This window comes from Trypanosoma conorhini, assembly GCF_003719485.1.
Source record: "Trypanosoma conorhini strain 025E chromosome Unknown Tco_14.4_contig_00011, whole genome shotgun sequence".
NCBI lineage: Eukaryota > Euglenozoa > Kinetoplastea > Trypanosomatida > Trypanosomatidae > Trypanosoma > Trypanosoma conorhini.
The window spans coordinates 12,941-36,144 of record NW_021704096.1 but is presented as its reverse complement, the minus strand read 5'-3'; the positions used below and the strand labels follow the sequence as shown (position 1 = coordinate 36,144).

Genomic DNA, 23,204 nt, shown 5'->3' with positions numbered 1-23,204 from the left:
TCCCCCGCTGCGCAGCGGCGAAGGTAGCCAGGCCGCAGGCGCGGCTTTCCCAGGGGGGGCGGCGGCCGCGGCCGCCCCCGCGGCAGGACAGCCCGCCCCCCCGAAGAAGGGGCGGGGCGCCGCCCACCCCGCCGCCCGCCGGCCGAAGCAGGGCGGCCTTTTTTTTCTTTTTTCTTTTTAGGTTGTCGCGCCGGCGCCGGTGGGAAGGAATGGGAGGGGCGCCGGGCGCGAATTGCCCGCGGGGCGGCTTGCTGCCCGGCCCCCGGACAGGCCGGGGCGGGCCCGCCCGGGAAGAGGCGGGGTCGACGTAGGAGACTCCCGTGGTGTTTTTTGACGGCCCGCGGGCCGTTTCTTTATTCAGGGGGCCGCGTTTGGTCGGCGTAGCTGTTTGGCTTGTTCCGCGTGTGCATGGGGGGCGGCGCCTTACATCCCGAGGGACCCGCGGGGGTTTCGTTCCGAGCGGGCGTCCCGGGCTCCACGGAGCGCCGGCGGGGTGTGCTCTTTTTGGCATTGGCAAATTGTAGCCATCGACAAAGTTTGCCATATCCCTTAAAAGGGGAGGAAAGGTTTAAAAGGTATCTTGGTGTACACATTTGCCTTGGGTGATTTGCGCTCTTTCCAAGTTTTACTTGAAAAAGTGCTCCTTGAGGAGAAGCTTCTTTGGTTTATTTATCATTGGAGGAAGCTACGCTAGTGCCCTAAGTGTGTAGTACGAGGTGAAATGCCTGGCGGCTGCTTTGGGGGTTTGGAGCGGTAGTGGGGTTGTTGAAGCTCAGTTTAACTTTTTTCCTTTAGGCATGGCAAATCCGAAATTTCACTTGAATGTACCCGCGCAGTTCATGGTGTACAATCCTTGTTAGTAAACCTCTGGGAATATGAGGTGACGCTTCTCCATTTTTGGCGTTCGATTCCGTATTCCACGTTAGTTTGATTAAAACCGGTCATCGTATATGCTGGCTGACGCTGTGACAGCGGCAATTCAGTATGAAAAAATAAAAAGAACAAACGAAAAGTTCGAAATGATTCTACCACAAAATAAAACGGAACCTTTGGGACAATTTTTTTCAATCCGATTTACCGTGTGTATGGATCATCCTTTATCTCCCACTGCTTTTACAGTAAGGAATGCGTATCGAAGAGCTCAGTACCAAACGAATGGGTTTCCGCAGGCTACAAATGGATTTATCGGACCTTTAGTAAAGTTGCACGCTTTTTAGGTGTGATATCATAATAGTCTGCGATTTCCCACTAGAAATTCAGATCATTTTGCGAATCAGTGCTGCTCGGCCTTTGGACAATTTTTTTTTCTTGACACGTTTCATGTTAATGCTAAATGGGATGGTAAAAACCCACAGGTATCAAATGTGTTCACCTTGCAAGGGTCAGATGATCCGTGGAGTGCGTGCGGAGTCATTAAAACGTTGGGACCTACTTCTCAGGCTATCGTTGCAGAATGTGAAGGCTGTGGTCATTGTGGAGAGCTGACCCTTCTACAACTAAATTATCTAGCACCATTACGAAGCAAGCAGAAAAAAAAGATAACTGGATTTCTACTTGGATGCTTGGATGGCAAGCGAACCAGTCTCATCTGTCCTTGTCCTTGGTGGCAAAGTTCGCAAGAGTACCTTTTTGGAAGAAGGGAATTGCATAAAGCTATTCAGAGCTTATCTTTATTGTTTTTCTTTTTCAACAGAGTGGTGAAGTCTATGGCTTGAAAAAGGCTCCTACCGGAAAGGTTGTAATTATTAACTTTCTTGAACATGCAAGTTGTATGAATAGGGAACATTTGTCTTATTTGTTAGTGGCCGCATAAAAAAAAACGAAAAAGAAAAAGAAAAACATACGCTTTCAAGTTTTGGGGTTCAAGATGCGGTTTTTGTTCAATCTTTTGAACAACTATCACAGCTAATTGGTGATGAGGACCAAAGACATGGAAATGCGATAGAATGCTTCCCGTGGTATATTTGGGTTCTTTTATTGACAATGTTTTTTTTTTCTGCGGCGATTTCGTTTTTTTTTTTTTGTCTAGGGACGGTGGTATAAAAAGATATCTGTCCACAGAGCCGAGGCACAACGCATATAACGATATATGGTTTGTTATTTAGTAAATGCCTTCTGGCGCAGCGACCATGTTTTGTTGTTGTTACTACTACTGCTGCTATTACCAGTATGACTTTTGGAACGGTTGCATCGAGGCTTCTGAAATAGTGTTGTTCCTGGGATTTGCGAGATGGTGTCAATTAAGAATTGTATTTTATCTTTTTTCTTTACGGCTTTTGTACTGAAACATTACAGAATATTAAATATATCTTCAAGGAAAGGCTACTACTACTGCTAATAATAATGGTAATAGAAAAAAAAATTAACAAAAAATGAAGGTTGAAAACCAAAAATAAGAACTTTTGTTTTGTTTTTTCTTTTTCGGAGGGCTTTTCTTTGAAGTTATATTTAGGAGTCGGTAAGGTTTCAGTGATGTGCTCTTTATTGGGGCATGCTTTTGGCCAGGATAGGTTTCAATTTGGATGGTTATGAATTAAGAACCTTCTTTGTCTGTGACTTTCTTTATGGCTGTATTCGAGAATATTGGCCTTGGTGGCTGGCTGTGATTACTCTGAGATGCTTTTGTGAGGATGTTCTGTTTGCAGTTTTTCTTCAGACTACGAGCCGCACACCATATTTTTATTGCGTGACCGGATTTTGAGTGTATATACATAAACATATATATATATATATATATTTATATTTATATTTGTAAAATTTATCATTTCCTCCGTTTAACATGTGTGCGTTATTTGTCTTTTTTTTACTGTTTTGTTTTGTTTTGTTTTGCATTTGTTGGGATGAATCATCATGCTATCATCTACGGGACCTTTTTTTTTTAAAACTCCCAATAATAATAATAACAAGATCATTAATAATAATAATAATAATAATAGTCCGTCCATGTTGGAAACCTATTTGCCTTCACTGGTTTTGTGCATTTCCGAGTGTATAGGAACTGTTGTGGCTGTGTGAGCCGAATGTTGGGCGGAAATGTGTCTTCTGGTGTCTTCTGAAATCCTTTATTTATCATTTATTTATTTTTCTTTTCACTTACTGCCTTTATAGGTGTAAAGAGGGCTTTAAACCTGCTTTGCGAGTATTCTTCTACAATGGAGAGCGCTGAAACCGTGTCGTATCCTAGTGAGGAGATGATGGTCCGATTGATAGAGGAACAACTTTGGTGCGGCTATGACGGTGTTCAGTCGTCTATTAAACTCCCCTTAGCGGACGAAAATGCCACTTATTTGCGTGAAACCCTCTTTCCTACCCTTATCCCGGCCCTCTATGACTTAGTGAGGCGTGAGCAACAGAGACTTTCCCAACCGTATGCATTTCCCGACCGATTCCAAGCAACAGGAAATACAAATCCGGTGACGTGGCTAGCACAGTACCTTCTGCGTAACAATACGCATCATAGTACGAATCTTCGCAATCATCCGTATGTATTGGTCAACTATGAGATGCTGAGGAAGCAAAAGGAAGCTGGGGAAGCAGCCGAGCTGTAGAGTATACAGTTTTTTTTTTTCCTTCCTATGCGTTTGGTCACATTTTTGACACTGTACATGTACATATGCGTATGTGCTCATATGTTTGCCAAAAAGTTGGAAGAAAAAGAAAATGCGGAAGATACCCACTTTTACTGGAAATATAGGATGTGCGTATGTACGTCTTTTTGTAATTTATGTGTCTGAGTTGTAGTCTGAAGAATCAAAAAGAAGAGAAAAAAAAAACAAGTGAACAAAGAAGAACAATATACACATATATAATATAATTTGCTGCAACACTTTTTTTTTTGCAGTTCATATATGTTTTTTTGTTTATTATTATTATTGCTATGAGTAAAATAAAAAAAGCTTGCATCTGACTATTAGAGCATTTTTTTAACGCTTCTTATTTTTCCGTTCTACTTAGTGGGGAGGAAGGGGGTGTTTATGGAACTTGACTTGGATGCGGTTTCGCAGGCGCTGGAGAAGTTAGTGGGAACGTCTCACCGTGGTTTTCCATCTGTTTCGAAAGTTAAAGCAGGAAAACGGGCTCCGTCACAGCCTCATGATGGGGCTGTTGGAGATGCTTTCCACAGCCATCATGATGGCAAGCAAAAAAAAAGGAGGCGCTAACGACTAAGCAGGAAAGTGCCATTGAGAATAATCGAGCTACGCAGGAGCTGTTGGTTTCTCCACGCAATAAAAAACAGCAACAGGGGGCGATGCACCGTCCACGTCATAGGCCTTCCATACAATTTGAGCCCTCACCTCAACCGGTTCTTTCTAGAGTTGTTGAAGCCAGTGGTGTTGGTGCTGCTGCTGTTTTTATTAGTGGGGCCACCAAAGGCAAGCGTCAGGAGGACAAAGTTTGGACAACCAACCTTAATCAAACTCCACATCCTTTTCTTGTGTTGAGTTCCCTTCCCAAGAACTATCTACGCAAGGAACTTATCTCGCATACGGCACCAACGAAGAATTCAACCGGTGTTCGTATCGAGCGCACAAGAGACATCGCTTTATCCATTTTGTTTGATGCTATCGTAGATGGCTCGGGAGAAGCAAAGACACCGATTGAGCGTCTTGTCGTGTCGTGCTCTAACCACCCACGCACAGGCTACGTTGGCGTTCTCCGCGTGAAGGACATAAAAGGCACGTTCACTCGCGCGGTGATTCCAGGCACGTTAGTGGCACCATTTGTGAAATTGACAATATTTCCCAGAGATGTAATTAGAATAAAAGTTCTCCGTGTGAGTGCGGTAGAATTGGCCTTTGCGAATAGCTGGACAGAGCGTCGCATTGTTGAGGAACCCATGACTTCCGCGGCAGACGAGACAGTAGAAGGGGGAGAGGAGGAAGTGGGTATCGCCAATACAGTAACCTATCCACAGAAGGCGGGCGCAGGCGAGAACGCAGGGGAACCCCACTCCGGCAACGTTGCAGCGCCAGCCTTGATGCGGAGTCCGGTGAAAGTGAAGAAGTCCTCGTTGGTGTGTTCCACAGCTCCCATTTCTCCCGTTGAGGCCGCGCCGGGGGATGGTGAAAGTATTTCGGATTCCAGTGAATTACAAACGCAGTTTGAGCACCCAGTATCGCTGAACGTAGCTCCTGTTGTGCAAGCGGAAATAAAGCATGTGAGGGAGAAGGAAGTTCCCCCCCTGAAAAGCGATAAGGCTCTTGGGGCGTCTGCAGTGGCGTTCATGGAGCAAAAAGATCACAAAGCAATGAAGAGCCCGGTTGGCAGTGAAGCAGACAGCCGTGTATTACTCTCCTTATCGAATAATGCTCCTTTGGTGCATGCTTCGCCACCTACACGTCGCGGCAAGAGTCATGAGGGCGCTCGAGCAGCACCCTCTCTTGTGGAAGGCGAGAAAAGCGACTCTGGCGGGTCGGGTTCGAATTCTGTTGAAACCGAGCTTGGTAGGAGACATGTGTCGAAAGCGTTGATTGCATGGACCATTAAACGACGTCTTCTCCAGGACAAAAATATCATGCGTTCCCTAATAACGGACACAGACGCCCCTTCTGGCGTGGCTCAGCCTGATTTACTTGGACGCTCGCACGAAGTGCGTGTGGCTGATAGCGATACGTCCGGTAGTCAATGCCGTGAAGTCTCTGCATCACGCGAGACTGCACAGGCGCGTTGTGCTTGGAATGCAGTGAATCACTGGACACGTGAGAACGCATTGCGAGAAGTAATGGCAGCAGCAAAAACGTTTTCGGTCGCAGTTGCACGTACATCCGAGGAAGTCGTTGCCTCCCTTTCACAGTCCTGCGGCCTACAGATGCTGTTTGTCTTGTCTGGTGAGGCCCACCGTCCGGCATCTTCCTCAGTTGATTGCTTTAACCTCATGACAACAATTGCGCGCGCCGCAGGCCGAAGCGGACGCAATACAGAGCTTCTGTTTCGAATGGAAGATGGGTTTGCTTGCTTGTTGCATCCGCGCCGTGAGTTGGAGTTGAAACCGCAATGGTTACTGGTTTCAGCGCAGGCCCAACCAGCACTGGTAAGCGATTGGCTGTTGGAAGCTCTGCGTCTTCACGACAGCAGCGATGGAGGTTCGCAGTCGTTTCGGGGACGACAGTCTGCGGATTCTGTCGCGGCCTCAAACGCCACGGCAGGGTTGGCTCCTTTGCGCAAACCGGCCGTGCTGCAATCTGTTGTTGATTTTTCCTCTCTGTTTGAGCTCCTGTTGCCGGCATTGAGGGCTTGGCTTACTTTGGGAGACCTCTGCTACTACGGCGACGTTCATCCCGTTCTTCGCCCCTTCATCGATGAGGACGGCGTCATTCATCCTACAGGGTGGTTTCAATGTGTTCTGCGTGGGGCCGTGCGGTCCGTGCTGTTGTCCTTGCCAGGCGCAGGGTGCGATGACCCGCGTGAGATGCCGCCCACAGCGCGGCGGCGACTTGCATGCATCACGCTGGGTAGACTTGTGCCGTTTTCGGCGGTGTGGCAGCCACACCCTCACGCTGTAAAGGTTGTGCTATCAAATGACCACGCGCTTCACCACATCGAGTTACTGCACGGTGTGTTGCTGGATCGCCGCGAGTTGGCGGTGGCTGCGGCCCTCTCACCTCAGTCGCAGGGCAAAATGGAGCCCCTCAGTGACGGCAGCACCCCGATTGTGTGCACATCTTCGCGTGGCAGATGTGCTGCGGCTGCGACTGAGTTTCCAGCATCCTCGGGCAATGCCGCGGCAATGAGTGCCTTGGCGTTTCAGGTTTTGGCCACCGCCCTTCGGCGCTCGTGGATGGTGGTAGGACTGTCACTTTTGCCAGGGATATCGTTTGACGAGGACGCGTTCATGGATACCGTGCTTCGCTGGGCGTACGCCTGGCCGCGCACCATTGTCCTCTTCTACACGGATCCTCCTTGGAACGAGGAGTCCTCGTCTCCTTTTTCCGCGGCGTTTCTCGAGGCCTTTGCGCCTGTGGCTGGACTGCGGAGCGCAATAGAGGCTGTTTCTGCCAACCCATAGAAGGGAAGGGAAACGTAGAGCGAAGTGCGGCGGAGGGAGCGCAGACATCTTCTTGTAACGCCCTATCCACCCATCCGTGGGCTTTTTTTTTTGATGGGGTTTCCCTCTTGCTATACAACGTCTGTGCCCTTCTCGGCGTGTACATTTTTGCTTCTCAGAGTGTGTCTAACGCCCCCCTTTTTTTTAGCATTATTATTTTTAATTCTTTTTTCGTTTCGCGTCTTGTTGCTGCGTCTTCACTCCGCCTTCCTCCCTGTTTTTCTTGTCGTTGTGCCTCTGGTAAACTGTGACACCTGCCAGATAAGCGACTAGTAAAAGGAAAAGAGAGAAAAAAAAAGAAGGAAGGCCGGAGGAGAAGCGGGGAGGTAAAGGGTTGAAAAGTGAAGAGTCGGTAAGCCACTAAAAGTACGTAATAGGAGGTCCATCGCTACGCATAATTGTAAGGGGAAAGGCGAGCGCGCGCGCGAGAGAGAGACCCAGGTCCTCCTTCTTTTTCTGCTGCTGCTTCTCGTAATTTCCATTTCTTGACTCCTTTTTGCCGTCGTCCAAACATTGCGGGGGAGATGGATCAGACGCAGCTTCTACGCCTACTCGACAACCTGAGGTCGGCGGACAACTCCGTGCGCAAGGCGGCGGAGGCGGAGTATGAGACAATTGCCACGAATAACGGCGTGTGGATGATGTGCAGCCTCTCGGAACTCTGCGCCGTCACGGAGAGCCCGCAGTCCATGCAGATGGGCATGGTATTGCTAAAAAAGCTCTTCAGCAGTAAGTCCAACTGCTACGACGTCTCGGATGCGCAGACGCAGCAGGCCGTGAAAGGGCTCATGTTGCAGGTGCTCGGGAAGGCGGCTTTCGGTGTACAGCGGGGATTGGCCGCGGCGTGCGTGAGTGCCCTTGTCGTCAAGATGCATGCGCTGGGCCAGGAATGGGGGGAGCTTTGGCAGAGTGTGTTTCAGATCCTCGAGAATGCGGAGTCGGCCTGTCAGCTCAAGACGATCTGCTGCGAGATCATTGCCGCGACGGGTCCCACCATGGCGAACTACTTCGAGGCCTACACAGCCAAACTGGTGACTGGAATTAAGAATTGCCTGACAGACCCCTCCGTGGAGGCGCGAAAGAGCGCCTTTGACGCCCTTGTCAACGTTGCCATGTGTTACCCTGTGCCCGAGTTGGCCGAGTTGGTTCCCTTGATGCTGCAAGCTGTACAGGACGCCCTCAACGCCTCCAACTGGGATGACGCGGAGCAGTTGACCGGTAAACTCGCAGACGGCGTCGCCAATGCCGCCGGGCTTTTTGTGGGTCACACATCCGCGCTTCTGCAGGGATTGATGGAAGTGGCCTCGACACCGTCAGTAGGGGCGGGCGCACGTCACATGGCCATTGAGGCTTTACTGACCTACTGCGAGAGTGAGCCGAGGACGGTGCGCAAGGTGCCACACTTCTCCGCCTCCTTCCTGCAGCTCCTGTTTGAGTACACACTCAACCCCGAGATGCCGGATGACTGGGACGAGAAGGGCGTCAACCTTGACGGGGAGGACCTTGAGGAGGACAATGATGACACTGTTGGGAGCAGCGGGATTGATCGACTGGCGTCGGCGCTTGGCGGGAGAAAGCTGGACGCCTTGGCTCAACGGCTCTTCGTCGAAAACATTCACTCTTCCGATTGGAAGCGGCGTAATGCGGCACTGCTGCTTATTACGTACCTCGCGGAGGGCATGGCGACGGTTCTTGAAAAGCATCTTGAGCAAATCGTTCATATGGTTATCCCTGCCGTCCGGGATGAGGTGAAGTACGTCCGCGCCAGCGCTCTGGATTGCCTCACGCAGATGTCCAGCGATTTTGCACCGAAAATGCAGGAGCAGTTGTCCGCGGTAATTGTTCCAGCCGTCATGGGGTGCCTCGGCGACAGTGTGCCAGCCGTTGCAACGCGTGCGGCCCGCTGCCTGGATTCCTTCTTTGACCAGTGCGAAGAGAGTGAAAACGAGGATGACACGCTCTTCCTCAAGCTGTTCGAAGGTTACATTGAGGGCCTCTGCGTCTCCCTCGTGACGCTTCTGAAGCAGACACCGCACAGGTTTCTTCGCGAGGATTGCCTCGGCGCCCTCTCTTCCGTCATCTCCACCTGCAAAGGTCTACTGAAGCCGTATGCCAGTCACCTTGTCCCTGTGTTCCAGGAGATTTTGGCGATGCCGGATGCCCCGGAGACGGTCATGATGAAGTGCAAGACCATCGAGTGCACGACGCTCTTGGCCTGTGGGGTGGGCAGGGAAGTTTTTGCCCCCTACGCCCATGATATGTGCGGCTACCTGCGCGATCTGCTGAATCACCTGGCAAGGGGTTCGAAGGACGACGACATGCGTCTGCGCTACGTGCTTCGGGGCTGGACATGCATGACGGATTGCCTCAGGGAGGAGGTGGCTCCCTACCTGGAGATTGTGATGCCTGTGCTTATCTCCATGATGAATGTGGAGTGTGACACGGAGGTGGAGAACGCCGAGGTTGGCGTCGCCGACGACGACGAGGATGAGGACGAGGATGACAATAAGGTGACCACCATGCGCGTGGTGGTCCCCGGCGTGGGTGTCAGGAGGATCAAATTGCACACGGGCCTCATTGAGGAAAAGGACCTTGCGGCCAGCGTTGTCAGCGCCATGCTGTCGTATGTTGGGCGGCAGCTTTTGCCGCACCTGCCGCAAATTACGGAGTCCGCCGTGAAGCTGATCAGCTTCCAGTCAGACTCCTCCATCCGCGAGAGCGGGGCGTTGATTTTAGACGGCGTGATGGACGCATACGACCCGACGGGGCGGGCCCAAGTGGCGGTTAGCGTGATGTCCCCGCTCCTAAACCAGTTTGCGGAGGAGGACGACTTGGAGGCGTCGAGCGCCATGTCGGTGGTGATTAGCCGTTGCATCGACGATGCACCCACGCTTGTGTCACCGAAGACGGTGGACTCCATTAGCGAGAAGATTCTTGGGGTCTTGCAGCGCGCGATGGAGAGCCGCGCGGAGAGTCTGCAGTCCCAGTTGCAGGAGAACGACGACGACGAGCTGGACAAGCTGAAGCAGGAGGAGGAGGAGGCGGACGCCCTCATTCGCGACACCTGCGACCTCCTTGACAAGATGCTCGAGCGTGCCAGCGCCGTCTTTGCCCCCGTTTTCAACACCAAGTTCATCCCGGTCCTGCAGCGAATGCTCAAAGGGGACGAAAAGGACGTCATGGTGGCACGCGGTCTCGCGCTGCTGTGCAGTTTAGTGGAGCACGCCCCGGACCACGTGACTGGCTTAATCCCCACGATTGTCGAGAGCGTCATCGACTTTGCTCGGCGGCACCAGGACGCCGATGTGCTGCAATCCGCCTTCTATCTCATGAATCTTTTGCTGCAGTACTTTGAGCACCACGAGTATCCTGCGACTCGGCAGTTTGTTGAGCAGGTGCACGGGATTGTCACTCGTTACTTGGCCGTGCAGCACAACGAGGAGTACGAGGATGCCACGTGCAACGCAATTAGCACGACGGTGACGCTCCTCTCGCTGTACCACCAGCTTCTGCCGGAACAGGAACAGGCACAGACGCTTGCCCGCGTCGTGAATTCCCTCCCCGCTGGCGGGGACAAGACGGAGGCGTGCCGGGTGCACGAGCGTGTGCTGATGTGGGTCGTGCAGCGACACCCGCTGCTGAAGGGAGACGAGGCACAGGCGAAGACAATTCTTCTGCGACTCCAGGCGGCCGACGAGGACGTGCTGAACGAGTCCACGCGGGCCCAACTTGCGCACATGTAGGCTGTCGACAAGGGGAGAGGCAAAACTCCAGCTGTGGCGGCCGCAACCGTGGAGGGGGCAGCGGGGCGAGGAGAAAAACAAAAACAAACAAACAAACATAAAACAAACAAACAAACAATGAAGCAACAGACCAGGGATAAAAAGACGACCGCGGGGAGCCCAGAGGCCGAGGTGACGAGAGAACGGAGGGGGACTCTGTTCCGCGAACGATGCAGGGGACGCAGCTGGAGGGACAAGCCTGCGATGACGAGAAGATTCCGTGAATGCCGCCGCCGCTGTTGTTGTTGTCGTTGTCTTTGGTTTCTTCTTCTGCTCCCTCTTCGCCGCGTCCCCTCCCTGCGGCAGCCGCCGTCGTTGGAGTTGTCCTCTGCGCCCAGGCACACCCCCAAGCGGCGGCATTAACCTCCACGTCCCCACATGCACGCAACTGCCGCGGAGCCACGTGCTACAATAGTGGGCGTGTGAAAGCAGCGCACGCGTGCGTGCGCGATATATATTTATATATAAGCCAATAAAAAAGGACCCAATACACAGAGAAAAAAAGAGGAAAACAAAAACTGCAAGGCAAAAAACAAAAACATAGGAAACTGAGCCCTGTGCCCCGCAATACAATTGAGGAGAGAGAAGGGACTGCGTGAGAGCGCATGAGTGGGTCTTCCTCGCACATGTGCTCAGGTACACAATAACTGGGGCGTATTAACGTCGTGACGGGCATGCGGTGTCCGTCATTAACATTTCTAATCTGGGCCGCTGTTGTAAGGGAGAAGGGGGTTGCGCCCCGACTTGAGGAGGAGAGGGGCGCGCTGGTGCCAACCCACGAATAACTTGGCAGTAATGGAAAACACATATGCATATAGATATATATATGCTTTTAAATCGATCAGATTCACCTGGAAGACTTTTTGCGTCGTTGTTCATCACGGACAGAAGAGCGAATAACGATGAGGAATTAATGCCACGAGCCGCAAACCGTCCGACTCATCTTTGGTCCTGCTTAGGGGCCCTTCCTTGTGTGTGTCCCTGTTTGTTCCGTGGGCTTCGACTCGGCCGCTCCGCGTGTGCGTGCCGTTACTGAGTGATTGGAGTGTTGCCAGATTTCTTCCTCTCTGCGGCTATCTTGCTCTGTCTTCCTTCTTTTAGTGTGTGTGTGTGTGTGTGTTTGCTGCCGTTGCCGTTGCCTACTCTGCGGAGGGGGCTGCTGTGACACGCGCCGCGTGCCACCCTTCATCCCACGTTGGCTGCGGGTAGGGAGTTGCATGCGCGCGCTGCGGGTGGCCGTGTAGGAAGACGCAAAAATCACAGACGCCAAAAAAAAAAGAAGGCAAATAAACAAACAAAAATAAAAGCAGAGAGGCGGAGGAAGCGGGGACGACCGCAGAGGGGAGGCTGAGGCGAGGAAATTCACTGAACCCGCAAAACAAAGCCAAAAAGAAAAAAATATAAGAAGACGCAAAAGAGGAACTGAGTTTGGGGTTGGCTCGAGTCAACATGGGCGGCAACTCAAGCCGGGAGATGATGAGCCCGTACGCGGTGAACACCCCGCTCATGGGTGTTTGCTTCACTTCCTTGCTCTTCAACAGCGTCCAGGGTGGGACCCTGCGATCTTCTAACGTGTACAACAACTTCATTTTGCTTTACATGCTTGGCTTCTCCACGGGATGCTCGACGGTCCTTCAGCAGCCGTTATGGGGCGCGAAGCTGGGTTTACTTGCCTCCTTCTTCTTTACATTTGGCCCCAATGTGCGGATGCTGTACACGCAGCGCCTCTTCCCAGACTACGTGCGCTACGCCATTGGAGGGGGTTACATGACGTATCATGCGCTGCAGTGGTACCGTGAGGCGACGTACTTTGAGGATGCCATGGAGGACAACCAGGACCACTAAGCTGCAAAAAGAAGCGGGCGTTCTCCTTTTTGCGTTTTTTTTGTTTTCTCCCTTCTTTCCGCGGCGCTGGCACTGGCTGAGAGAGACAAGGAGAGAGCGGAGGAGAGAGAGAGAGAGAGAGAGTTCTCCCTGTGTGTGTGTGTGTCTGCGAGTGTGTACGTGTGTGTGGGGGTGGGGGGTGGGGAGCGGAACACATACCTGCAGTGAAATGGGGTGGAATGGGTGAGGTGGGCGGCCTCTTTTCTCACTCTTGTTATGCCGTTTTGCTTTGCATGGACAACCTTCATTTGCCCCCTGTCTTGCTGCTCTTGGCGCATTTCACGACAAAACACACACAACAACAACAACAAAAACAACATCAAGAAAAAAAAAGTGACCGCGCCGCACCGTCGTGCGACCTTCTGCGTGAGTCTGTAGGTAAGGCGCTTGAAGAGGAGGGGCGAGACGAAGGGCGAAGAAGAAGCAGAAGAAAATAAGCGGCGGTACATTTTATAGGCATTCAATGGTGGCTTCGCATTCGACCGGAGTCTTCTTCACAGGGGTCCCTCTATTTGTGGAGCCGCAAAGCCTTCGAAAGCATTTTGAGAGCGTTGGCCACATCACCGACTTTCGCCTTTTGGGCCCGGCACCAGGAAGGGACTTCCGCTACGGTTTTGCCGACTACCTGGACGTCACCAGCGCAGAGGAGGCTATTCAGCGGCTCAATGGCACCTCCTTCGGCGAACGCACGATGAAGGTCACGTCGGCGGCAAACTCGCGATCTAGAAAGCGCAGTCGCCAGCATGTGCACACACATGAGCCACCGGTGCGTGGCGGAATGGTGTTCCCACGCGGCTATGTTGACCCCTTGCTGGGTCGCGACGACAACAATGTATTGGAATGCTTGCAGCGCATGCCTGTAGCGGACGCTTACGAGGCGGTCGAACAACTCCGCGTGTTGGTGTTAGAGCGGAAGGACGAGGCGCGGAAGCTGCTTGATAGTTGTCCAGCGCTCCGGCTAGCCGTCGTGATGATTCTGCAGCATGCAGGACGTCTGCCGTACGGTCCGCTTCCGCTTGAAGCGGTGCGGCGCACGGACGCTCGGCCTGTCAACGCGGCCCCAACGACGGCGGAGGAGGATACTGCAGAAAAGAAGGCTGAACCCACGGAGGAGGAACGCGACGAGGTGATTGAAATTCTGACAAAGCTCAGTGAGGAGGATGTGGAGCGCATTGTCACTATGAGTGAGGAGGATCTTGATCGCATTCCTGACCTTGTACAGAGGCAGCAGATGTCCGTGCTACGGGCCCGATTGTTGGATATGGCAGGCAACCTTGAATGAGTCCAGCGTCCCTGCATTACGCCTGTCTGCGTGGATGCCGCTGTACTCTTGCTTGTGGATGCACCACTAACACCGAACGTCTAGTGCATCTGTTGTCGCCCATACCGCAATGCTTTCTTTTTTGGATTTCTTCTTTCTTTTCTTTTCTCACCCGGATTGTGTGCGTGCATGCCTTTCCCCTTTCCTCGAATTTCCTCTCGTTCCCTCGCTCTTTCTTCCTCTGTGTGTTCAGCTTTTACGGACCACCACACTTTGCCTCTTTTTTTTTTTTGCCTCCTCTGCTTCTTCACACCGCTGACGGCTTGGGGAGCGAGCGCGTCAGGCCCAGCGGTCCTCCGCAGCCTTCTCTTTCACCCAACTTTTTACCGGCGGCGCGGAGCTTGCGGCAGAGGTGCGAGGCGGCCGCCCAAGGCGGGAGAAGCGTGGGGAATAGCTGGCGGCGGGGGGAACGGGAGGCGCCTGCGCGAGACAAATGCATCGGGGAGCTTACCAAGTTCGATTTTACGACTCCTCTGACGACGAGCAGAATGTGCGGGTTGCGGAGGTGATGCCGGTGGTAGACGACCCCCAGCCACTGCCGGAGGCGGCAAGTAGTCGCCAGCAGCAGCAGCAGCAACAGCCGCCCTCGTGGATAAGAAGAGCCGTCGACAGTGCCGTGACGTGCGTCGCATCGGCGCTGACGACGCAGTCGGGGGCGCCGGCCAGCACGCAACTCACCATCGCGAGGGCCTCCTCGAGTTCTTCAAACGACAGCGGTGACTGGGGCTACAGGGGTTATTGTAGATCGCCTTTTCATGAGGAGACACCGCCACCCAATGACTCGCTGGATCGCTCTGAGGACATTGCCGTTGACCTGCGTGAAGTGATTCTCCAGTATAGGCGGACGCCCAACGATGTGTGCAAGCGGATCATTCTTGCAGCGCTTGACTTTAGAGAGGTTCAAATCAACGGCGATGTGTTTCGCGCTGCTGCCGGCAACAGTGAGCTCATTGGAACTCTGCTACGTTCAGGACGAGTCAACTTCGATGATCCTGATGTACAGGAGGTCATTCAGGAGGAGATCGATTCCGCGTTGCGGGTGGACCGGGCGGACCGGGTTCGTACTTATCCAGACAAAATTGGGTACCTGAGGCTGCTGTGCCGTGTGCGTAGTGCAACCCTGACGCAGGAGCAGGCGCGGCAATGCCGTCAGTCAGGCTTTGAATATGCCAAGCTGCTTTACGACAATCCGCATCTTTTGCGAAATATTCCACCACCTAGTTGGTTTGTGGCGCGTATATTAGATTTCTTCTCCATCCTGGTCATGGTCATCACGTGGCTTGGCTTGGCTGCCACCTTGCTCAACTTTGTGTCCGTCGGCTGGCTTGCGTCCATTTGGTTTCGCAGCAATCATCCCTCCTTTGGTTACTGGACGATCCTCTGCTACGTGGCCGGCTACGTGGGCAGCATTGTTGTGGTGATGACCTCCGAGGAGGGGCGCATTCGCGACTACGACGACCGCCTCTGGGACTACCCAGACAACTCGCTGAAGGTCGTCCCTTGCGTCCCTTTTTTTGAGATCGCCCTCTTGTATGTGACACTGCGGTACGAACTTCTTCGCGACAAGGCAAAATACTTCGTCATTCGACACGACTTGTACAATGGCCTCTCCAATGTCTTGATTATTAACACTTATTTGTTCGCCACCCCGCAGTTGCTCTTGCAGTTTTATCTCAGCTCGCTGCATGACCCAGATACGAAGGAGCTTGCCGCCTATGGACTCCTGGCTTGTGTCAACTACACATTGTATGGGATGTCCATGTGCCTGTTCATGTGGAATATCTTCTTTCAGTACTCCTGCAACAGTTTTGGGTTTGCCGTGATGGCGGTAAAACAGGCCCTCTTGATGCCTATCGATGTCACCACTCGTACTCTCATTGTCACAGCGTTATTCTACCTGGAGTGCAACGTTGTCGCCTGTGTGATGTCGCTTAGCGACATTTATAAATGTTCATGGGAAACGATTGTTTTCATTGCGGTTCTGGTGACACTGATCGTCATTGTGATTATTGGGTTTGTGCTGGTCATCCTTCTGGGCGCCATACGACACATTTGGGCTGTGTGTTTGCTTTCCATTTTGCTGCAGGTGGTCTTTAGCATATACGCCGTCGGGAACGCTAGCGAAGACCAAGAAGTTTGTAGACTGCTGGCTATTTCCACTTCCGTTGTGCCACCGTTCACGTACGTGGCGTATGCGGCTTTCTGCGTCACGTTTCTTGCCTGGGTGGCTGTCGCGCTTCACGGTAAAGTAACGGGCAGGCAGTCGTACCTGCGTTGGGACAACCACTTCTATTGGTCCTGTGGACGATGAGACCGGCAACACAGGCCCGCACTTCCGCGCCGAGCTGGAAATGTAGTTGCTATGCCTCTCTGTTTTTCACCCTCTAAATCAAAACAAGTCTAACGAGAAAAAAAAGGGGAAAACACAAAACACCGTGGCTTTGGAGCCCATCTTGCGGCACCGTGCACCCCGCACACACACACACACACACAGTTGCATGCTCTCATTGTATCTATTACTCTTCTGTTTCCGCTTTTTTTTTTTACCTCTCGCGGCTTCATAGTCTGGCTGTGTCAACGTGTGTGGTTTCATTACACACCGCCACGAGCGCTGGAAGGGGAAGGAACTATATATATTGCGGCCCGCCCAGGCGATGCAACAGACAGAGATAGTAGGGATCGAAAGCACCCACCCCTCTTCCAGGGGTGCGAGGCTGGGGTTGTACGACTCGTACGACTTTGGCGTGCTTGCCGTTGATGTCGTCCTGGGCGACGGAACACGGTGGATGCTGGAATTCGCGGAGAGCCTTTACCTTGGCCGTCTGCTGTCGATGCGGCCGCCCGTGGTCCTCTCTTTTGGCTCAGCGCAGGCGATGCGGGAGCTCGAGAAAGTTGTTGTGCTCCTCCACGGCAAGGCCCCCAAGGCGTTCAGCGATGCCATGGACGAGCGCAGCAGGGGGGCGAAAACCGCCACGGTGAGGGTCCACGAAACGACCAACGCAGAGGCCGTTGGGAGGACAATGCCGGCTGCCGCACCCACCGCGGAGGGGTTAGCCGGCGACAGGAGCGCCCTCGTGCGTGCCTACGTGCGTCAGATGTCGGACAACCGGAAGCTCTTCATGGACGTGCTTGAGCTCGCGGCACGCCTGGAGATGGAGGAGGCATTTCCACTTCTCTGTGAGGAATTCAGTCGCATTTTTGAGGAGGAGGTTAGAGGGAAGTTCTCCACTAGTCTCTCCTTGTTAGAGGAACTTGTGGAGACTGGACAGATGGGGATTGAGAAGTTTAGAAAGGCTGTCCTGCAGGCCTTTGCACTAGACGATGCCTCCTCGGTTTCCTCAAGGGAGGAGCAAGGACAACAAAGGCCCTCCACCCGTGATGCGGTGGCCCAGCAGTGGCTGAGGCGGTTGGGAGAGGACCATTACTTCTTTCCGAAGGGACAGCTGATTGGCGAACTCACACAGTCTCTAGACCCGGAGCTGCCCGTGATGCACGATGAAACACCCTTTGAGGACGAATTTACCCCCAACTTTGAGAGGCATCCATTTCACAGCCCAGTGTGGGAGCCGGAGGATGCCGCCAAGGCGTGTCCTGTGTGCGGGGTGACTTTTGCCCCATGGTCCATCTTTTCCTTCAATACCGTTAGGCCAAGCCATTGCCGCTGCTGTGGCCGGCGCATCTGCTCTCGCTGCACCTCATGGCAACTGGATAAGTCAATCGCGAAACTGAACAAGCCTGGCGTGGCAGAGGAGGGTCAGCTTCGACGCGCCTGTAAGGAGTGCTTTGACAAGGCGGAAAAACTGAACAAACACGCGTTTTTGTGTGAAATATTTGTTCTTGCGGGTCTGTCTTTGACCGAGATCGCGCTCCTGCGTTCTATAAATCCACAGTGGAAGGGGGCCTCAGAGTTGTGTCTTAGCGACTATAGGTCTTCGCTGTATCAACACGCCTCGTGGAAGTTGGCAGTGGCGCCGCAGACCGCGCGCATCCTGGCAAGCAGCGTTGACATCTTGGTTGGTCATCCTGAGCCGCTCATCTTTCTTTTCATCTCCATGGATTGGAGTAACCAGAAACTCGTCGCTGCGGCCTGCGCAACGCTCGAGAAGACGTTGAAGGATGCGGATCCGTGGGTGCGGTCGGGCTGCTCCCGCGCCTTTTGCTGGAGGCCATCCGTTAGCCACTGGCACATGCTGTGCACCAGGGCGTGTGGTCTGATGCTTCCGTCGTTTTTTGCCATCAAGATGCTTGAGTGCCTCCACCGCGCGCCGGAGGGACACCCCACCGCGGATCTGATGCGCCTGATGGTGACGAAGGAGCTTCTCTTAAAAAAACTATCCTGTCTGGACAGGCGCGTCTGCGAGTGCGTGGTTGTGCTTCTGCTGGATATCTTTGAGCTGACGACGTGCCAGCCACATGCCACGTCGGTGCTACTGCGCTTGTCTGCTCAGGACCGAAGTCTGGCGCTTATGATCTTCCAAGAGACCTTCGCCCGCTGCCGCTACGATGAGTTGAGCTACCAGACCCTGCGGGAGCTTGTGATTGATGTGGATCGCACGAGGCGGCCCGAAACGCATCAAACGTTTCTTAATACGCTGCAATTTCTGGACGTGCTGCGGTCCCCGTGGACGGAGGGTGTCAAGCAAAACGACATTGCCGGCACGCGCGAGTCGCTGTACAAGAGCCTCCGCAAGGCTGGGCTGTTGCTCGTGGCAAGGGAGGCACAGGATGCGGCACTGGTGAACACCTACGCCATCTGCCCGATCCTCTTTCCCTTCGACACCAGGGTTGTGCTGACCAAAATTGGCTTTGGCGGCATTTTAGCAATGAACTCGAAGCAGCGGCCTGTGCTGATTCCTCTTATCGACGAGGGAGGCGAGCAAATTTGCATTCTCTACAAGAATGAAAACCTTGAAAAGGACAAGGTGATGTGTATCGCCTCGCGGTTTCTGCAGAGTGTGCTCTACAAACAACTAAGCCACGTTGTGCTTCCCACCTACCACGTCATGCCCCTTTCATCCTCCTCCGGAATCATTGAGATTGTGAAGGACGGGCACACCGTTCAGCGTGTCATCCAGCCGTACAAGGAGCACCGCCTGCTGCAATATCTGCTGCAGCTGGACCAATACTACGGACATCAGAAGGAGCAGCAAAATCGGGATCAGCAGCAGGGAGCGGGGGCGTTTGCGCAAGGGGAGGAAAGTGGCTCGGTAGTCAACGTCCACAATAACTTCCTTTGCTCGGCAAAATTTTTTATTTTGATGAATTACATTTTTGCCATTGGGGATCGGCACCGTGACAATGTGATGGTGCACCCAAGCGGTGCCATCTTCCACATCGACTTTGGAATGCTGCTGAATTCGCGCACGCTGGCGGAGCGGGTCACCACCAGCTACGTGCGATTTGACCTCGACCTGGAGGAGTGTGTGCTGAAGTTCATGCGCGACGACGAGAAGCGGTGGCAGGGCTCGTTATTGCCCGGTTCCCCTCCGCCGCCTGATCAAGGGCCGATTGCAACTTCCCCGGCACACACCTCGGAAGATTTTCTCTCCAGATTTCTGATGGAAACGGCTGACTGGTTTCTTGAGGTTCGGCCGTACGCGAGTATTCTTTTTCAGCTCCTCTCCCACGTTCTCTTTCGGCAGGCGCTTGACGGTGTGCACTCAGTCGAGCAGCTCATGGCGTTGATGCATACTATATTTATGCGCGATGCGGCGGAGGGGACCTGCAAGACGCTGTTTTGTGATCGTGTCAGGCAGTCGCGGGGGCAAACGTGGCTGAAGGACCTCACCCATGACACGCAGAAGCAAACGTGGATCATGGTGGCGCAGGGGCTGAAGTGGGTGCGGGAGAAGACCGGGCTCGACCGCTTTGATGCCCCGCATTGAGGCAGCGAAGGACCAAGCGTGAAGTTTCACCAGTTGGCCAACCGGCGTTGGAAATATTAGCGGGCAGCGAGGAGGACAAGGACAGCGGTAGGAGACGCGAGCACGACGTGCATGCTCATTGAAACCTTGCCTCTTTTCAATTTGATGATTCATTTTTTGAGAGTTTTCTTGCTTGTTATCTCTTCTTGGCTCTTCACCCTGCTGCTTCTAAGCCGCCGCTTCGTTCGTTTTCCCCTCGCGCTCCATATGTATATCTACAAAGTAGAGTGCTTTTTTTTTTGCATTTTAGTTCCCCTTCGGCATGCTTAGTTTCCTTGTGTTTATTGCTCCCTGCAGTTGCTCCCCCCCCCCAGTTTTAGTTACTTTTTTTTTTCTCCTCTTGTTTCGTTTTGAACGCGTTGTTGTTTTATTTACTTTATTCTGCGAATGTCTCCATTTTGTTCCTGCTCAGGGACTATATTTGCTGCACACGTGTGCTGAACGCGTTACAGCTCTTTTTGAGAGTGTGCTGGGTTGGTGTTGACCGAGCTGCCTTCGCTGTTAATTCCTACTGGCCCTGCACGGCTCGCCCCCGTCCCTTTGGACGGAGCGTGGCTGTTTGCCTTCCTTTTTCCACCGTCACCCGTAATGGCTCTGTTTTGTTGCCGCTGTTCTACTTCTTGGCTCACTTGGAACTTGAGGATAACCACATAGGGTCTTTTTTTCCCCCCTTTTTTACTTGTTTTGGTTTGTGTGTGTTTTTTTTTCCTGTTTTCCCTTTCCCTCCGAAAGGGCTCTTGCGTTGCATTTTTATGGACAAGGAGGAACTCCCGGGGGCGGCGGCGGCCGGTGTTATGCCGCCTAGCCTGACGATCAGAACAACGTTTAAGCGGGCTCACACCTTTGCGGAGGTGAGCAAGGCGGTGAAGTCGCTCTACGCTTCCGTGTCGCATGGGAATGCTTCTGTCAACACGCTGGCCAGCGCCTCAAAGACGCGCCACCACGGCGAGGGAGCGACGGTGGAGGGGGGCGCGAAGATGTTGTGCGTATGGGACGTGGACGACACGTTGGTCGCCTCGGGAGTCCCTGGGGTGCGTCAGTGCCCCATGTTCGCCGACGATGAGCTGACCGGCCTCTTCCGTAGCTGCCCTGCCAGGCACCTGTTGCTGTCGCAGGGCAGCGTGGATGACGTGTTTGCCCCCGCCCCCGCGGGGAAGCTAGAGTTCCTGGCGCCCTTTTTCCTCTCGGGCGGTAACCCTCTCGGCAGCCACGTAGGCAAGGCGCTGCCAGGCTGCGGCAACCTGTTTGTGTGCTCAACGCCGCCAAAGGTGCGGCGTCCCGGCGGCACAGGCCCGGCCAGTAGTGATGGCGTAGTTGTGCGCATCGCCACCAGCCGCGCCCCGCGAGAGCAGCCGGGGGACGCGGAGAGTTTTCTTAGCGAAACGGCAGAGCCCCCGCGGTGCTCAAGCGATGTCCGTTGGCTGGTGATGCGGTCTTCTCTGTGGGGCATCTCACTCGCAAGTCTCTCCAACTTCGTTGCTCCGTCGGCACACACTGCCTTTTTTGATGGCTCTGTATTTCACAAGATGGACATTGTGCGGTCACTGGCGGCAAGCGGGTTTTGGGACGCCGTATTTTTTATCGACAATGACTTGACAGAGATCGGCCTGGTGCGCCCAGGGCTTAACGTCGAAGACTACTACCGCATGCAGAGCCTGGGAAGGATGTCGCGTTTCTTTCAGTCCGACCTGCTCCTGCTGCAAGTCTCTGCGGAGTTGGCAGAGCGGAAACACTGTATGGAGCACTCTGTCTCCAATGGCGAGTCCTTGAGAGGGGATGCCTCCGTCAACTCAAGAGACGGCAAAAAAGCGAGTGAGAAGAAAAAGAAAAAGGGCTGCGTCAATGCGGAGTTCCTGCATTTTGGACTTCCAGATGTGTTAAACGTCGGCGGCAACTCGGCATCCTCGCTGACGCGCTTGCATCAGCCCTCCACACGCGTGGTGGAGCTTTACCTGGCACACCTGCACTTTGACGGGCCGCGGTACCGCCGCATCACGAAGGCGAGTCAGGTCGCCATCGACACGGGCGCGAAGGAGCTATGGCACCCGGTGTTTCGCACCGGCCCGGCGTGCAATGACGAGGACTACGCCAAGTTGATGGCGAGCTTCTCTCTCTACGAGGACGAGGTGCGAAGCTACGGGCTGGAGGCCGAGCCGCAGCTCTCGCCGGTGCCTGGGTGGGAGCCCAGCGTCGACGTCGTCACCCGCCCGATATACGCTCGACCGCCGTTCCCCCGGCGCCTCGCCCACCAGTACCGCAACATATGCCACCAGATTACGACGAACCTGATTGAGCCGTGCGGCCGACGCCTGACCGAGGAGCAGCAGTACGAATTGAAGAAGGAGGCAAACAATCTCTATCGGCGCCTCATTCGTCGACAACCGGTCATTGACCCGATGCTCACCGCAAACTTGGCGAGCTCGTTGTTTAGCGCCTTTACTGCGGAGCATCGCCTGCCCCGGAGCCTGGGCGAAATATTGAAGAAAGACCTTGACGCGCTTATGGAGGGCACACTACCTGAAGAGACGGTCGCTTGTAGTGGAGACGTACGCAGCTAAAGCTGGGAATCTGCGGACGCGCGGCAACGGGCGCAGGGCGTCAGTGCAACTGGGAAGGCAGGAAGAGAAGAGGACAAGCAGTGGGATTTATATTGCAACACAGATGGAGTTGATAATGTGGACATATAATGACGAACGAATATCATGTTCTTTTTTTTTTTCTTTGATTGATTGAAGTGCTTGGCATAAGATGTTAGCCGTCAGTGTTGATGGAAGGGGACAGTCAACAAAACCAAGGCCAAGAACAACAGGCTGAGCATGCCTGTTTAGCCGGCGCTTCTGACGTTGTGGATCTTGGCTCGCTTCTTCGCCCCGCTTTTTTTTTGTTTTGCCCCCCACCCATTGTTGCTACGTGTTTCACGTCGAAACACTGCTGCGGGATTTCACTGACCAACGTGTGTGGAAGTACGCCCTGGCGGGGGGGCAAATGAAAAGTAGAGGCATACAGCATAGTCAGAGAAGGGGTAAAAACTGAGGGGTGCAAGAGCACAAAAAGAAAAAAAAGAAGAAGGAATTGTTTGGGTGTTCTCAAGTATCCTTTCTGCCCTTCGGTTTGAGATGTAGTCCCCGTGGCTCTGCCAAACAAATTCCTTTCACTTCGAGTTATTGGGAGTTTGCTCGAAGTACGTCTGGGTGCCTTTATTCTACTTTGGCATATATATATATATATATATATATATATATATATAT

The 23,204-nt window shown here is 53.4% G+C and overlaps 8 protein-coding genes and 1 pseudogene across 8 annotated transcripts, besides 13 other annotated features; all 9 read left to right on the top strand.

The window, feature by feature from the left end:
• The first annotated feature begins 435 nt into the window (after positions 1–435).
• Tco025E_00489 (serine carboxypeptidase S28) lies at positions 436–1,987 on the top strand (annotated as a pseudogene).
• A 717-nt stretch (positions 1,988–2,704) lies between these two features.
• Positions 2,705–2,762: a microsatellite.
• A 29-nt stretch (positions 2,763–2,791) lies between these two features.
• Positions 2,792–2,837: a microsatellite.
• Positions 2,838–2,889: 52 nt separating this feature from the next.
• Positions 2,890–2,935: a microsatellite.
• A 126-nt stretch (positions 2,936–3,061) lies between these two features.
• Positions 3,062–3,096: a sequence feature (A-rich).
• A 56-nt stretch (positions 3,097–3,152) lies between these two features.
• On the top strand, positions 3,153–3,548 carry Tco025E_00488 (uncharacterized protein; the record flags this gene model as incomplete). Its single annotated transcript, XM_029367430.1, has 1 exon — positions 3,153–3,548. The coding sequence occupies one exon, from the start codon at positions 3,153–3,155 to the stop codon at positions 3,546–3,548; it is 396 nt and encodes a 131-aa protein (XP_029232503.1).
• Positions 3,549–4,249: 701 nt separating this feature from the next.
• Positions 4,250–7,006, top strand: Tco025E_00487 (uncharacterized protein; the record flags this gene model as incomplete). Its single annotated transcript, XM_029367429.1, has 1 exon — positions 4,250–7,006. One exon carries the CDS (start codon positions 4,250–4,252, stop codon positions 7,004–7,006), a length of 2,757 nt encoding a protein of 918 aa, XP_029232502.1.
• A 563-nt stretch (positions 7,007–7,569) lies between these two features.
• Tco025E_00486 (karyopherin beta) lies at positions 7,570–10,788 on the top strand (the record flags this gene model as incomplete). The annotated part of the gene is made up of 1 exon (XM_029367428.1): positions 7,570–10,788. The coding sequence occupies one exon, from the start codon at positions 7,570–7,572 to the stop codon at positions 10,786–10,788; it is 3,219 nt and encodes a 1,072-aa protein (XP_029232501.1).
• An 81-nt stretch (positions 10,789–10,869) lies between these two features.
• Positions 10,870–10,906: a microsatellite.
• A 1,021-nt stretch (positions 10,907–11,927) lies between these two features.
• Positions 11,928–11,950: a microsatellite.
• Positions 11,951–12,276: 326 nt separating this feature from the next.
• Tco025E_00485 (uncharacterized protein) lies at positions 12,277–12,672 on the top strand (the record flags this gene model as incomplete). The annotated part of the gene is made up of 1 exon (XM_029367427.1): positions 12,277–12,672. One exon carries the CDS (start codon positions 12,277–12,279, stop codon positions 12,670–12,672), a length of 396 nt encoding a protein of 131 aa, XP_029232500.1.
• Positions 12,673–12,750: 78 nt separating this feature from the next.
• Positions 12,751–12,795: a microsatellite.
• A 7-nt stretch (positions 12,796–12,802) lies between these two features.
• Positions 12,803–12,846: a microsatellite.
• Positions 12,847–12,992: 146 nt separating this feature from the next.
• Positions 12,993–13,043: a microsatellite.
• An 82-nt stretch (positions 13,044–13,125) lies between these two features.
• Positions 13,126–13,149: a microsatellite.
• Positions 13,150–13,174: 25 nt separating this feature from the next.
• Positions 13,175–13,993, top strand: Tco025E_00484 (cleavage stimulation factor subunit 2; the record flags this gene model as incomplete). The annotated part of the gene is made up of 1 exon (XM_029367426.1): positions 13,175–13,993. One exon carries the CDS (start codon positions 13,175–13,177, stop codon positions 13,991–13,993), a length of 819 nt encoding a protein of 272 aa, XP_029232499.1.
• A 113-nt stretch (positions 13,994–14,106) lies between these two features.
• Positions 14,107–14,141: a sequence feature (A-rich).
• Positions 14,142–14,465: 324 nt separating this feature from the next.
• Tco025E_00483 (uncharacterized protein) lies at positions 14,466–16,343 on the top strand (the record flags this gene model as incomplete). Its single annotated transcript, XM_029367425.1, has 1 exon — positions 14,466–16,343. One exon carries the CDS (start codon positions 14,466–14,468, stop codon positions 16,341–16,343), a length of 1,878 nt encoding a protein of 625 aa, XP_029232498.1.
• Positions 16,344–16,505: 162 nt separating this feature from the next.
• Positions 16,506–16,525: a microsatellite.
• A 161-nt stretch (positions 16,526–16,686) lies between these two features.
• On the top strand, positions 16,687–19,917 carry Tco025E_00482 (putative phosphatidylinositol 3-kinase (tor2); the record flags this gene model as incomplete). The annotated part of the gene is made up of 1 exon (XM_029367424.1): positions 16,687–19,917. The coding sequence occupies one exon, from the start codon at positions 16,687–16,689 to the stop codon at positions 19,915–19,917; it is 3,231 nt and encodes a 1,076-aa protein (XP_029232497.1).
• Positions 19,918–20,708: 791 nt separating this feature from the next.
• Tco025E_00481 (uncharacterized protein) lies at positions 20,709–22,514 on the top strand (the record flags this gene model as incomplete). The annotated part of the gene is made up of 1 exon (XM_029367423.1): positions 20,709–22,514. One exon carries the CDS (start codon positions 20,709–20,711, stop codon positions 22,512–22,514), a length of 1,806 nt encoding a protein of 601 aa, XP_029232496.1.
• A 654-nt stretch (positions 22,515–23,168) lies between these two features.
• Positions 23,169–23,204: a microsatellite.